This window comes from Carassius auratus, chromosome 10 (genome assembly GCF_003368295.1).
Source record: "Carassius auratus strain Wakin chromosome 10, ASM336829v1, whole genome shotgun sequence".
In the NCBI taxonomy this organism is placed as follows: domain Eukaryota; kingdom Metazoa; phylum Chordata; class Actinopteri; order Cypriniformes; family Cyprinidae; genus Carassius; species Carassius auratus.
Genome location: NC_039252.1, coordinates 18,376,690 through 18,392,335, shown reverse-complemented (window position 1 = coordinate 18,392,335; position 15,646 = coordinate 18,376,690). Strand labels below are relative to the sequence as shown.

Here is a 15,646-nt window from a genome sequence, read left to right as displayed (position 1 = left end):
GCAATGCAGTACTATAAGATGCACGAAGCTCGTTCACGTGCACTTTGTGTTTGTTGTCCTGAAAATGCACTTGCATTTTCGAATACTTTTATATGAATTTGATGTACACACAGTCAGTTATGTTTTCAGAGCAGCACAAAACATCTGATATGGAAATCGATGTGTGCGTGAATGAAGCCTGTTAAAGCTGTCACCGTCTATGATCTCATCAGAGATAATCAAACGGCAATAATGATGAAATAAAAATCCTCAACGATCGTCTGTAAACTTTCAGACACTTAAAGAACACTTATTATAAATAAGTAATTGTTTTTAAAAAAATAGCCTGCTGTGCTTGTATAATAAAAAAAATAAATAAAGTTAGTTTTGCACAAAATACATTTGTGCAGTAATATTGAAAACCGAGAATGTGACGCAAAGTGATATTGAGTTGATAATGACAATCGTAATTGAATTGAATTGTGATTCAATTCTAGATTCAAGTCTAGATTCAGACCCTATATTTAAGATAGCAGAATAGATTCCAACTATAAAAAAAGCCTATAACTGCAATTTTGTTTAAGATGTAAAGTTGTAAAGATTTATTTGCACAGCAGAAGAATTCATTGGGAAAAAATGTAGATCAAGAATCGTTTTGGAAATGGATCGTGACACCCAGAATCGACTTGGAGCGGATCATGAAGTACCTGAAGATTCCCAACCCTAATAGATATACAGATTGTATGACAACATTGTGATGCATCGTTAATCGAAGCGAATCGTGAGATACCCATAGATTCCTACCCCTAGTATAGCAAGGACACAGACTGAGCTGCTGCAGAAAAAATGCAGAAAAATGCACAATCCAGTTTGTTCTTAACATGTCACAAGCTTCATATTAAGGCATTTAAAATCTGGTAAGACATAGTTTATAGTTTCTTTCACAGTAGTTTAAGCAGCTCGGTCCGTCATATGCTCTGACAGACGCACTGTTTAATGTGTTTGAGATGTGCTGTCTTACTGAAGGCAGAACTTACATTGCACAGGTAAATGTGAGAAAGCCATGGAAATATTTCAATGTTTCTGTCAGAAGTGCATGAGGCTTCTGTTCTGGGATTCTCTGCTAAACGTCAGTGAACAAGCACCAAATTAAAAATTTAAAACCAATTCAAGTTTTTTATTTTATTAAATGATACTCTAAATAAGAAACTAAAACTGTTCTAATGATTGAGTCATTCGTTTATCTGATTCATTCAGACAGCTGATTCATTCAACAAACGAATCTTTAAGAAGAGTCACTGAATCATTGACTTATTCAGTTAGTTCAAAAGCAGCTAATTCATTCAGTATCACTTACTTATTGTAGCAGTAAAGATTTGAAGGTCTGCATTTTTTGCAATTATAATAAAAGGCCCTTTTCTTGCTAGAAAGTCTAAACTATCAATCAGATGACAGAAAGCATGGAGTAGTTTGTGTGTTGATCATTTAGGATGGGTATTATCTGTACTTTTTGTTTTATCTAAATATAAGGTGTGTGTGTGTGTGTGACCCTGGAGCACAAAAGCAGTCTGAAGTCTCTGGGGTATATTTGTAGCAATAGTCAAAAATACATTGTACGAGTCAAAATCATAGATTTTTCTTTTATGCCAAAAATCATTAGGATATTAAGTTAAGATCATGTTCCATTAAGATATTTTGTTAATGTCCTACTGTAAATATATCACAAATTAAGTTTTGTTTAGTAATATGCATTGCTAAGAATTAATTTGAAGAACTTTAAAGATGATTTTCTCTGTATTTAGATTTTTTTGCTCCCTCAGATTCCAGATTTTCAAATAGTTGTATCTTAGCCAAATATTGTCAGATCCTAATAAACCATACAGCAATGGAAAGATTATTTATTCAGCTTTCAGATGATGTATACATTTCACAAAATACCTTTAAGACTGGTTTTGTGCTTCAGGATCACATACACACACACACACACACACACACACACACACACACACACACACACACACACACACACACACACACACACACACACACATATATATATATATATATATATATATATATATATATATATATATGTATGTATGTATGTATGTAAGTATGTATGCATGCATGTATAACTGTGTTCATGTAGCTCCTCAACATGATCTCTCTTTTGCGAGTAGCAAAATGGAATGTTTTTTTAATACTCGTTCATAATCCGTTTGGGTTCCATGAGAGTTTTTTTAAAGAAATTAATATTTTTTATATTTAGCGAGCATGCATTAAATTGATCAAAAGTGACAAACACATTTCTAACCTTACAAACTTTTCTATTTCAAATCAGTGCTGTTCTTTTGAACTTTCTATTGATCGAAGAATCCTGAAAATAAAAATGTTGTTCTCGAGCATGCATTAGAATGATTTATGAAGCAGTTGTGCTGAAAAAATTCAGCTTTGCATAACAGGAATAAATTATATTTTAGCATAACCTCACATATAAGACTAATTGCTAATCTAGGCTGCATTTATTTGATCAAAAATAGAGACTTCTTTCAAAAACATTGACAATTTTACTGAGTCACGTTATGCCTTCTATACATTCATTAGTAATCGGCACACGTCTCTAAATGTCTTTCTCTCCCTGAAGGCACAAGATAGCAAAGCTGAGATATATTTCCGGAGATAAAATCGAGACAGTTGTGGTGTCGTTGCCAGATGTGTGGAATCTAGTGCCAGTAGATGAAGACTGGACAAAATTAGCACAAAAACAGCTGGTACTGACCGACATCAGTGTAGAAATATTATGCATATATATATATATATTATTCAGATTTCTTCCCTGTCATCCAGGATGGTGATTTGTCACTTCCAGAAGGTCCGTCTGTGGTTTTACACCCCTCCGCCGGACTCAATCTGTCTGTCGTGTCTCTGTCCTCACTGCTGGAGCCCCAGACGCCTCAGACGCGGGACAGCTGTGAGGTGGGTACTTATTATATATATCTATATGGCTCAGTCATGATTGAGATGCGTTACTGTGGTGGCTGAGGCTCTGATGTGCTGCTGTCAGGTGAGTTTGATGGCGGAGGTGTTCAGTGAGATGCTTCAGAGGGATTTTGGGCTTGAGCTGGATCAGTGTCTGTGTCGTCTGCCTCATGACCCCAGCGTTAAAGAGGACCGCAGCGCTCTCATGGTACACCAGATTCACACAGGTGTTCCTTTAGCATTACTGAGATACTGGTATTGTTTTAATAAGTAGCTCTCATTTAAATATTATCTGTTTTTATTTCAATTTTAATTAACTGTTTAACTGTGTTTTTCTCATTATTATTACTATTATTCTTATTTTAAAGATCTAGTTTCATATATATATATATATATATATATATATATATATAATATTGTATCCTTTTTTCCAGTTTTAGTTATTTTAGTTCATCAAGTTAAACTAAAATAGATGTGAAATGTTTGCTTGGAATTTCAGTAAAAAAAAAAAGTTATTTCTGGTTTTAGAATTAGTCAACTCTATTGTTTCACTAATATTTTGAACGATTTACTTTTGTATTTTCAGTTTTGACTTTAATTTTAGTTTTGTGCATTTAGTATTTATGTCATTGTTTTTTAATATGTCTATGTGGCTTTTATTAATTTATTTCAGTTTGAGTTATTTTAACCTAAATTGAATGAAAATAGGAAATTTTGCCATCGGCAACTAGCTGCAATAAATACTTTTGTTTTCTTTTTTAATTTTTGTATAAATTTATTTTATTTTTGTTAAAGTTTACTTTAAGTTTGCAGCTAGCTGAAATAAAATACTTTTTTATTTTAAAAATTGTATTCGTTTATTTTAATTTTGTTAGTCTATTTTAAGTTTGCAACTAGCTGAAATAAAATACTTTTTTTTTAATTTATAAGTTTATTTTATTTTTGTTAAAGTCTATTTTAAGTTTGCAGCTAGCTGAAATAAAATACTTTTTATATATTTTTTTATTAGTTTATTTTGTTTTTGTTAAAGTCTATTTTAAGTTTGCAACTAGCTGAAATAAAATACTATTTATTAATAAAATACATATATATCAAATTTTTATTTGGTTTTATTTTTTTAAGTCTATTTTAAGTTTAGGTAATGGAAGTTCTTTTATATAGTTTTAGTTTTAGCACACACTCTCATCTGGATGTCATCTGTATACAAGCTCCTAAACGATTAAAAATGTCTCCTTTACACTTTATTAAATACTTTTGTAGTTTTTTAGCATTGTATAATTTTGTGTAAAGTCCACTTTTAATTAAATTAAATAGACTACTGTAACTTTAAGGTTTCTAAATGTAAATGACCTCTGTTGTGACTGGCTGACTCATAAAAAGGTGTTGAAATGTAAATGTAAGCCACCTAATGTTTTACTTAAAAGAAAAAAAGAAAGAAATCTACAGACTGGAATGATTTGAAGGAAAAGTTCACCCAAATTTGCTGAAAATGTGCTCAGCCTCAGGTCATCCAAGATTAGGATGAGTTTGTTTCTTCATCAGATTTGGAGAAATGTAACATTGCATCAGTGTCTCATCAATGGATGCTCTGCAGTGAATGGGTGCCGTCAGAATGAGAGTCCAAACAGCTGATAAAAACATCACAATAATCCACAAGTAATCTACACCAATCTAGTCCATCAGTTAATGTCTTAAGAAGCCAAAAGCTGTGCGTTTGTAAGGAACAAATCATTCATCAAGACGTTTTTAAACTTTAAGCTATCACTTGTGGCCAAAATACAAGTCTATAATTAATGAAAATAATGCTTCCTCTGGTGAAAAAGCATGTCTTCTGTTGTCTCTCACATCAAAATCAACTCGCATATTGGTTTAGAGCTGTTATGGAGTGTTTTGCTTGATCTGTGCAGATTTCTCTCCTGATTCAGACAAGAAGACTTTTTTACTGGAGAAAACCATTTACTGGATAGAGGACTTGTATTTCAACCAGAAGCTTTTCACTTCACTAGATATTAACTGATGGACTGGAGTGGAGTGGGTTATTGTGATGTGTTTATCAGCTGTTTGGACTCTCATTCTGATGGCACCCATTCACTGCAGAGCACCCATTGATGAGACACTGATGCAATGCTACATTTCTCCAAATTTGATGAAGAAACTAACTCATCTACATCTTGGCTGCACCGAATATGAGCAGATTTTCATATTTTGGGTGAACTACTTTGGAAACCTCTTGTTGCGTAATGCTTTATTTCTGTCATAATGTTCCAGACATTCAACAAAACATACAAGAAGAGTCTGAGAGAAAACAGCAGTCAGAGGATCTCGGTCATCGAGAAGATGCAGAGAATGCTTGAACAGGTGACATCATTAAATGTTTGTTTTATATCCATTCTAGAAATTATATTTTATATGCATTATCTTTTCAATACACTGTTTGTTTTACCATTTAGACAACAGCCCTCACAAATGCAAGATGCAGGAAAGGATGAGAAGGCGTAGAGACTCAAAGCTCATCGGATGGTGATGCAATAGTGTTTGGACCAGCGAGAATAAACAAAAAAAGCCTGCAAAATAATAACAAACTTCCCTTTTAGCTTTTAAATATATGATTCCATGTGTGTATTTATATATAATTAATAAGCACACACATATTATGTAAAAAATGCATGCGATTAATTGCTATTTAAGATACTAAATTATAATATTAATAAAATTAATTATTATACATTACAAGCGAATTCATTTTCCCCCATCTGTTTTCAAACAGCACACATGACAGTGTTTTGAACATAAAAATGCTATGTCTTTAGCTTATTAAGAAAACGTTAAAGTACAAGCCGTACAGGTTTACAATAGAGGAAATCGAGGGATTCAGATACGTTTGTGTCCTCACACAGCACTGAAGCTGTGTTTGTGGTTTGGCTCACCTGACGAGTCTCTCATGTGCTTTAATTTACCCAGAATGCCATGAGATCGGTGATGAAGCAGGCGGTGAAGGAGGCCAGACTGACAGAGATCACACAGAGAAGCTCAAGGTTTGTGATCGCTTCATTTCAAGCAGTTCATCTCTTATGTCCAGTGATTGGATGTCATTGATTTTCTGTGTGACTGATCTACTTCGAAGACAATCCCATCATCATGACCCCCCCCGTCATCAAAAACATGCAAAAACAACTTCAAAGTTCCCTTTAAAAAATGTATGATGTTTTATTTTTGTCTCGATTTTGGACTGAAATATGCCTTGGACATGTTTCATGAGATTTACTATTCATATTAACAGTTCAATAGTTCATCAGCTAATATAATCCTTTTGATAATGCTTTTATAGCTGTATAACATGGAGAAATGGACAGATTCGGCTATTTGATTTCAACACCGACTACTCATTTGATCACGTGACAAGTTATAGCACAGGTTACTGGTTAAAAACTGATGCGAGGCATTTTTTGTTACTGCCAAATATTTATTAGTCAACATATTACGTTTTAGTACAATTAACGAGTATGTGAAGGGGAACAACTAGTCTGAAACATCACTTAGTGATTGTGTTCTTCTAAAATGAGCCGGCAATGGTTTGGCTAACCCAGAAAAAGGCACCTTAAACGGTCTGACACTACATCAGCAGTTGGTTAGTTATTCATACACATGAAGTGTAACCTGTCCATTGCTGAGGGCAGACAGATGCACACAGATTAAACACACACTCATTTAGATCCCAATATAACACTGTCATGTTTCCATTGTCGGAGAACCTCAACTGAACATAAAGATCTACACACACGACACTCTCAGTCCACCTTTACTGACGCATAAAAAGCACAACATTAGTGTTAGAAGAACATGTCCTAGTGATGAACTTAAGATGAGTGAGTCCCACAGAGAGGGCTATATTTCTCCTCAAAAAAGCAAAGGAAAATTTAAGTAAAGCATATTTTAAGACAGTAATTTGAGATTGTTTTCATGACCGTTATGCACATTTTAACCCCAAATTCTCATTACTGTAAGACTTTTAAAAAAAAAACAATTCTTAAAATCCTGTTATTCCTAACTGTGTGATACATTATTATTATTATTATTATTACTTGCATCTAAATAAACTTGAAGGCATTTTATAGTATATTAAGTACTTTACAACATACACATTTTTCCAGTACAATTATGATGACTGGGGGAGAATTATTCCTATTAGTCAAAATGTAATTACTATTATAATTACTGTTATTATTTTATAACCTACTATTTAATTAATGTCAAAACAATGCATTAGAGTTTGCGTAAGAGTGTTCTTACTTTTAGAATAAAACAATATTAATTATGAGATTTTTTAAATCTAAAGAAAATACAACTTCAAACATTCTACTATTTGTTGTTGAAAGAATGATGAGAAAACATCTTTAATATCACGAATTGGGTCAAATTTAGGGAAAACGGTTTTTAATTGTCAGAATGCAGAAAGGTTCTATTTATGACATTTCCAGAATCAAAACAGAATATAATTTAAAAAAAAAATCCTATTATTAGATTATTTTTGAAAGAATGCATTACCTATTTTCTTAATTTATGTATAAAATTTAAAAAATGAGATTTCATTCTCATGATAAATTGTGCAAAAAATGCCAATATCATAAATTGGGGGGTTTTGACAAATTGTCAAAATGCTAAAATATAAATAGAACTTAAAAAGACAGTGTTAAAAGAATGCATTAACATATTATTATTTTTACAGTAAGAACATCCCCATAGCAATTCAGAGAGAAAATGTCATTAATATAACTTAATTGCAATTGCCAAAATGCAAAAACATAAATGGTCTAAAACAAGATTTTCTTCAGATTTTAGGGTGAAATAAGACCTGGACATGATCTTGACAGGTTCACCCAGATACGGCTGGTTTTACCCAAACTTTTGTGCATGTATATTTAATCTTTACAGAAAGAGAAAAAGCACATTAACTTGAAACCAGGACTCAGGAGTCGAGTCTTCAGGCCGTTAGCAGCAAAGCGTCGCTAGATTTGATTCAGCATTTGAGAAGTCCAGCGAGACGAGAGCCATGTGATCAATCACTAACACAGCACAGATTTACACACACAACTGCGTTTACCGTCTCACAAGGGTCAAGGGGGCTGATTTCACACAAAACCACACTTTAAGGCTTTATTAGGACTCTTAAATATCACACGACATGTTCGATATCAGCCACCAAATGTATATATTGCAGGAATGTTTCTTAAGTATTAAAAACCAACTCCTGATGCAAGAAACCAAACCCAATACCATTCAGTAATTTATTTACATTTCCAAGAGAAAAAAAAAAGCATTAGAATTGTGCACAAACAGACTCTGAAACATTTAATTTGGTCAGTCACTTACACACAATATCGAGAATCCGAACGCTATGAACACAGCAATACTTATCACATAATTTACCGTTTTCACATTTAAAAAGAATTCATCGCGCTAAACGTCCACTCTACAAGGCGCTTCAAAACTGCCAAAGCTGAATAATGAGTCGAAATACAGAGATTACAGCATGTTACTTGCATGTCCTCCGGTGAGATAAGGCTAATTCAACACACCTGCATCTAAAGTAAGGCACAGCGGGGACGTTTGACTCGAGCCCCTCTATGCTTTTATCCGGATCCGTTTATGAGCTTGTGCCGGACCCTGAGGAACCGTCAAGAAGAACACCAAGTTCTCACACAACATGAAAACCGATGGCAGAGTGAGTGTGGTGCATCATGGGAAATCAGCCCCCTCTGAGCCCGTTGTTGTTTAGCGTTGGATCGGCCCTCTCGTGTATTCGCTATGACTGCTGCGTGATAAAAGCACCAGCCCACACCAGGACAGAGAGAAAGAGAGGGGGGAAAATAGAAAACCAGAAAGAAGAGGTGGCCGAAGAGTCCAGTTCAGTCCGATCACATGATCTCACAGCACGAGTTCTGCTTGCGTGCCTACAACAGAAAAACACCAACATTACATCTTCTGAAGAAAATGGGAGATCTTGACTATTGACATTAGCAACTTCCTCAGTATTAACCATGTGGTTTTTAAAGAAAGACACTACAGGCACTGGTCAATTTTGAGATTTTGGGATATTTGGCTTTGCATAATGTGTTGTTTCTTTAAAACTTTTAAGAAAATGTAAGTGTTTGTTTTATTGAGCTTTATCTTGCGTCTGTAGATTTTGTTATAATAATACATACTTTAAAGAACGTGTTTTTTTTCTCCACTTCTGTAGGACTTATGAATGCCAAATTTCATTCATATCTATATTCTGAACATTTATATAGAGGTGTTTGTTGATTTAATCATTCACAATAATTTTATTATTAGACTATCTATTTACATCAGTAGATTTAAATTATAACACTTATCTTTAAAGAGTTTTTTCTTCACTTCAGCAGCACTTACATAAACTACATTTTACAGTTTTACTCATATCCATATTCTGAAGATTTCTACGGGAGACATTTTTTTTCACTTTATTTTTTCTTTCTGCCTGTTGACCGTAATTTTTTATTTATGTACTGATAAAAACAGATACCTAAAATCCCCTCTGTAAAAATGCTAATATTTCAACATAATGAAACAATAACTTTAATCCTGACTTTAACTATTTGTGTCTGTAGACAATTACATCTTTAGAGAATTAGTTTTTTCTTCACTTGGGTAGTAGTTACATAATCCAAATTTTACAGTTTTATTCATATCGATATCCTGAATTGTGGTTTTTATTCTACATCCTGAATTGTGGAAATTTTACATTTATATAATATCTAATTCCTAATATTTTTTTCTGGCTGCTGACAGAATTTTCTAAATTGCCGAGTGACGAAAAGAGAAACCCAAAATCTCTTCTGTGAAAAAATAAAACTAACTTTAATATGTCAACAAATTCAAACAAGAATTCTGAACCTGCCTTTTTCCAATATTCACATTTATTTTCTGGAAATATACATTTAATAGATCATAACATTTCAGAAAACATGTAATACATAGTTGATTACATTAAGATTTGTAAACATATTTGTAAGGTAATATATATATATTTGTTTCTTTTAAAGCTATTCATCTCGGGTCTCTTGCCTTAAGGTAGTTGCTAGGTTTAATACTTGGTTTTAGGGATTTGTTCATATCACTAGCCGTAAGCTTGTGCAATAACAAGAGAGAGTTATATAATAATGTATAACATCATAAACTGCATGTTCTGTTGCTGTGTTCCATAAGCATGTAAAGTACTGACCGTTTTATAAAAGGCTTTTGATTGGTTTCCCAGATGCTCAGATTTCTGAACTAAATCATCCAGCTTCTCGCCTCTCTCCAGAAGTGACTCCATTGTGTTGTGCTGGGGAAACACAGATTCAATTAAATACAAATGCCAACGCATTAAAGGCAAACAAACTCTTCTGTGTGTACAGTCACGGCACACTTACACATACAGCAGACTGGATAACAATGTAGGTGAAATAGATGATTGAAACAATCCAAAAAGTGTGAATTAAAGAAAGCTCACCAAAATAATTTTGGTTTCATCCAGTTCTGCTTGCACTTTGGTCATAGCATCAGCCTCACGTGGATTCTGTGAAACGGGAATGCTAAAACTGTTACGGGTGATAAAACGTGTTGTGTTTACTAATAAACTGCCTTTAAACCCCTTGAATAACAATGTGGACATTATCCTACACAGTTTGACTATTAGTGAACAGAACTCACCTGGTATTTAGCCAGATGACTGTCCAGTGCTGTGTAGTGAACGGTGGCTGGAGAACCAGACGGCCAGTCTGTACTGTTGACCTGTCTAGAGAACTCATCCAGCACCTGCAGACAACCACACAACCATTACAGAGAGAAAATTAGCATTCCTAAACATACAAAACAAAATCCTGGAAAATTATTATTTTCAAAATATTATTTTAAATTATATATATATATATATATATATATATATATATATATATATATTTTTTTTTTTTTATTCATTCATTTAAATGTACACATAGTTCATTTAAAAAAAAAACAAATAAATATTGTTTGGACACTTGTATGACAGTCTTTATACTAGTAACACATGGCGTGAAGTTTGATAGATTTAAGTTTAAGATTGAAATAGTTTTAAAAGCCATGGTTTATAGATAGATAGAGAGATAGACAGACAGACGGATAGACAGACAGACAGATAGATAGATAGAGATAGACAGACAGATAGACAGACAGAGAAAGATAGATAGACAGACAGACGGATAGACAGAAAGACAGATAGATAGATAGATAGACACACAGACGGATAGACAGACAGACAGACGGACAGAGAGACAGACGGGACAGACAGAGATAGAAAGATTGATAGATAGACAGACAGAAAGATAGATAGATAGATAGATAGATAGATAGATAGACAGACAGACAGACAGATAGATAGATAGATAGATAGATAGACAGACAGAGAGACAGACAGAAAGACAGACAGAAAGACAGATAGATAGACAGAAAGACAGATAGATAGATAGATAGACACACAGACGGATAGACAGACAGACAGACGGACAGAGAGACAGACGGGACAGACAGAGATAGAAAGATTGATAGATAGACAGACAGAAAGATAGATAGATAGATAGATAGATAGATAGATAGATAGATAGACAGACAGACAGACAGACAGATAGATAGATAGATAGATAGACAGACAGAGAGACAGACAGAAAGACAGATAGATAGACAGAAAGACAGATAGATAGATAGATAGACACACAGACGGATAGACAGACAGACGGACAGAGAGACAGACGGGACAGACAGAGATAGAAAGATTGATAGACAGACAGACAGACAGAAAGATAGATAGATAGATAGATAGATAGATAGACAGACAGACAGACAGACAGACACAGACGGATAGACAGAGAGACAGACAGACGGGACAGACAGAAAAACAGATAGATAGACAGATAGACAGACAGACAGACAGAGAGACAGACAGTCAACATAATGCACCTTATCAAGTAAAGTGAAGCAGACTCTGGAGGGATATTCACTGTCTGCGATCACAACAGCACCGAGACTGTCATTTCGCACGTACACGTGACACAAGTACTCTAACGAGGGAACACACAAACAAACGATTAATTAATCCACTGCAGTTCTGAACAAATTTGTCTAATTGTTCTGAATATGCACTTCTAATCTTAAAAGTTTATTTCTCAAAAACTACACTTGCAGACAATATGATAATGCTAAAATACAATGCAACATAGGTTTACTTAAAGAGACATTAGGAATCATTAAGAATCAAAAATACATTGAAATTCATGACATACAAGTTTGAATAGAAATGCAGTGATGTAAATGCTTGTCAGTTCATTTGAAACTAGAATGAAAACCTTAAAATAAACAGCTGAAATAAACATTAACTGAAATAAAGTATATATATATATTAAAAAGTACATTTTGAAAATATTTTTTTCCAGCTAGATGCCAATGCAATGTTTCTTATTTTAATTTAGTTTAATTAAATATACATACACACACAGTGTATAAAAGCTACTAAAACATTAAAATGGCAATGGAAATGTTTGGTGCTTTAATTACAAAGTGAACCTAATAACTAGTCCTTCATCCTGAACAAGCTATAATTAAACTCAACAGCTAGAATCAGGCCAGGGGCAAACATTTAATGAGACTTCTTCTTGATAATGTTATCACTGACCTTGCTCTTTGATAGTTGCACGTGTTCCTAATGATGAACGCTCAACAATCAGCGCACTGGTGAACGTCATAAACTCCTGTACACTGCGAAACAGAAACCGTTTACAGTCCGCTGCAATGAGAACGGTTTTATTGGCCATCTAAAATAGTTTTGTAGCTTAGAACCTAGATATTGTACCTGGATCTCTGGAAGAAACTGAATGATGACAGATCATACGCCGCCTTCAGCAGGTTGGCCTTCGTCGAGCCTTTATACAAGATGCTCAGACTGTAGAGTTTCATGGTGTTTCTGAACACAACAAAAATGACACATAATCACAGTTTCTATTAAAAATACAGAATATAATGGTTGATTCAGGACTGTTTTTATTGAATGATTATTTATATTTAGATGATTATATCCTTAACGACCAACACTGCTCTTAATATTTTTTGTTATTTTACTTCATTTATTAAAAAAAATTAAAACACTAAGGTTGATTCAGGACTAGTTTAACTGATTGATTATTCATATTTAAATGGTTTATCCTGAGCAACCTACACTGCACTATTTTTTTATTTTACTGAATTAATTTATTTGATAAAAAATATTACAAAATAATAAAACTAAACACTAAGGTTCATTCAGAACTGGTTTTATTGATTGATTACTCCTATTTAGATGATTTATCCTGAGCAACCAACAATGCACTATTTTTTTGTTTGTTTGTTTTGTTATTTTACTTAATTTATTTATTCTATAAAAATATTACAAAATAATAAAATCGAAAATTAAACTACAAGGTTCATTCAGAACTGGTTTTATTGATTGATTATTCATATTTAGCAGGTGTTTTTATTTCCTTAGCAACTTACACAGCACTTATTATTGATTCAGCCATGGTGGATTATAATCAGTGCTTTAAGTGGCCCAAAAGAGGTGCCGGTACTCTATTATAGCCCAAAAAATTATTTTCTGTTTTTTTTTTTTTTTTGATGACTATATAACAACTATATTGGAGGGGTTTTATATACAGCAGTCAACAGACGACCTTAATAATAAATCATTTTATTAGTTTGTGGATTTGCTTGAGCTAGAAAGAACTACTGAACATAAATAAAATGTGCAAAAGGATTTTTAATAACTCCCGAGCTGACTCAAATGATTCGCGAACCCGCTACGAACTCTCGAATTGATTCAAATGATTTGCGATCTACAAACTGACTCAAATAATTCGCGATCCCGTTCCGAACTCTCGAATTGATTCAAATGATCCGCGAAGCCGCTCAGAACTCCCAAACTGACTCAAATGATTCGCGAACCCGCGGAACTCTCGAATTGATTCAAATGATTTGCGATCCCCAAACTTACTCAAATGATTCGCGATCCCGCTCCGAACTCCCAACTGACTCAAATGATTCGCGAACTGCCTCCGATTCCTCGAACTCATTCAAATGATCCGCGAAGCCGCTCCGAACTCCCAAACTGACTCAAATGATTCGCGATCTCCAAATTGACTCAAATGATTCGCGAACCCGCTACGAACTCCCGAACTGACTCAAATGATTCGCCAACCCGCTACGATTCCTCGAACTGATTCAAATGATTCGCGAACCCGCTACGAACTCCCGAACTGACTCAAATGATTCGCGATCCCGCTTCGAACTCCCGAACTGATTCAAATGATTCAGGCTCCAAACTCCGAACCTGGAAGAAGCTCTGAAAAGCGGCAGCGCAGGCAAAGGATTACAACATCTATTAAAACAGATGTCCAAATGAACTTACCAGTACGCTAAAATCAAGTTCTGGGCACATGGAGAGGTGATGGTATGCTCAAGAGCTATATTTGGAAGTGGCGGTACTGAGTACTGGTGCGTACTGGCCCACTTAAAGCACTGATTATAATTATAATTTTTTTTAAAAAAATTTTTTATAGTTAAATCACAAAATAATATAAAATACAACACCATGGTTGATTAAGTACTGTTTTTTATTATTATTGATTATTCATATTTAGCAAATGATTTTATACTGAGCTAATTATTATTGAATCAATCAATTATTTTATTATTATCATTATTTTTTAAATTACTTAATAAAAAATACAACTCTAAGGTTGATCTAACCAATTTATTCATATTTAACATTATCTTAAACTGAGCGACTTACACTTAAAAGTTATTATTGAATTAAACTAAGTGTTTCATTTTTTATTTATTATTTAAAGACAACGTTATTATTCAAATGTGACAAGGTAAACAAACACAAGGCAAGATTGCAGTCAATATAACATCCTAAAACAGATAAACATAAATAATTCTCCTGCAATCTTGATTAAACCTACAACCTTTTAGTTACCAGCCCAGACAGATGTTAAACTACTAAGGTACACCACACCCAAATATCTCAGGTCAGCCCATACAGGCCTCTGAAGAGGGTCACAAAACTTAATAATATTGGATCTGTTTATCGAAACGTTTATAAAGCAGATGGTTCACAATGATTCAATACAGTTCAACAGGCTAGTGATGACTAAACAGCTGCTTAGCAGTCGTGCTAGCTCTACAAATACCCCGAGATCGACGGCATAATCCTTCTTAATCTTTCTTGAACAGACACAGTCATCTGACGTTGTAGATATACATAACGATTGTCATTCTTACCTGCTGTGTGTAAAACAGCCAAGACTGGAGCTAAATCTGCTAACAGCTAATCTAAACAGATCAAAACAACTTTTATTTATTTGTCTAATCTGACAGCGGTGTCTCTGGAACGCTGTTCCGGAATTGAAAAAATAAGTATTATTTATATAATGGATTATAATATCAGTGGCATCCAGAGTAGTTTGCTGAGTGTGTTTAATCAGCTCACACAAGTCTCCGAGGATATATATTTTTTTCTTTCTTTTTTTCAGAAACTTGCTGGCTGGCAGAAAGCGGCATTTCAAAATAAAAGTCCTTCACGCACAAGCTGACGTGCACAAAACAAAAGTCTCTCCGTGAA

At 33.9% G+C, this 15,646-nt stretch overlaps 2 protein-coding genes across 3 annotated transcripts in view; one reads left to right on the top strand and one right to left on the bottom strand.

The window, feature by feature from the left end:
* The window catches only part of LOC113110164 (cell division cycle and apoptosis regulator protein 1-like), a 29,461-nt gene that overhangs the window by 1,635 nt on the left and 12,180 nt on the right, over positions 1-15,646 (top strand). The window contains exons 4-7 of the mRNA XM_026274195.1: positions 2,827-2,955; positions 3,044-3,166; positions 5,227-5,316; positions 5,920-5,993. Coding sequence (XP_026129980.1) covers positions 2,827-2,955; positions 3,044-3,166; positions 5,227-5,316; positions 5,920-5,993 — 416 coding nt within the window. The remainder of the gene's footprint in view (positions 1-2,826; positions 2,956-3,043; positions 3,167-5,226; positions 5,317-5,919; positions 5,994-15,646) is intronic.
* LOC113110165 (synaptobrevin homolog YKT6-like) lies at positions 8,099-15,600 on the bottom strand. 2 transcript variants are annotated; one of them, XM_026274197.1, is made up of 9 exons: positions 15,307-15,548; positions 15,102-15,105; positions 12,842-12,959; positions 12,665-12,747; positions 11,953-12,053; positions 10,672-10,776; positions 10,472-10,537; positions 10,202-10,303; positions 8,099-8,909 (listed from the first exon to the last, which is right to left on the bottom strand). In XM_026274197.1, exons 3-9 carry the CDS (start codon positions 12,943-12,945, stop codon positions 8,874-8,876), a joined length of 597 nt encoding a protein of 198 aa, XP_026129982.1. In that variant the 5' UTR covers positions 12,946-12,959; positions 15,102-15,105; positions 15,307-15,548; the 3' UTR covers positions 8,099-8,873. The 2 variants fall into 2 exon arrangements, with proteins under 2 accessions (XP_026129982.1, XP_026129981.1); XM_026274196.1 differs by lacking the exon at positions 15,102-15,105 and having other exon boundaries at positions 12,842-12,952; positions 15,307-15,600.

Excerpts from the sequence above, each read along its gene's own strand:
- LOC113110165 (XM_026274196.1), bottom strand. The coding sequence starts at position 12,945 with ATGAAACTCTACAGTCTGAGCATCTTGTATAAAGGCTCGACGAAGGCC. Across the intron at positions 12,748-12,841 it reads AGTTTCTTCCAGAGATCCAG|TGTACAGGAGTTTATGACGT; the intron begins GTACAATATCTA and ends TCTGTTTCGCAG. Across the intron at positions 10,538-10,671 it reads GTCATCTGGCTAAATACCAG|AATCCACGTGAGGCTGATGC; the intron begins GTGAGTTCTGTT and ends CCCGTTTCACAG.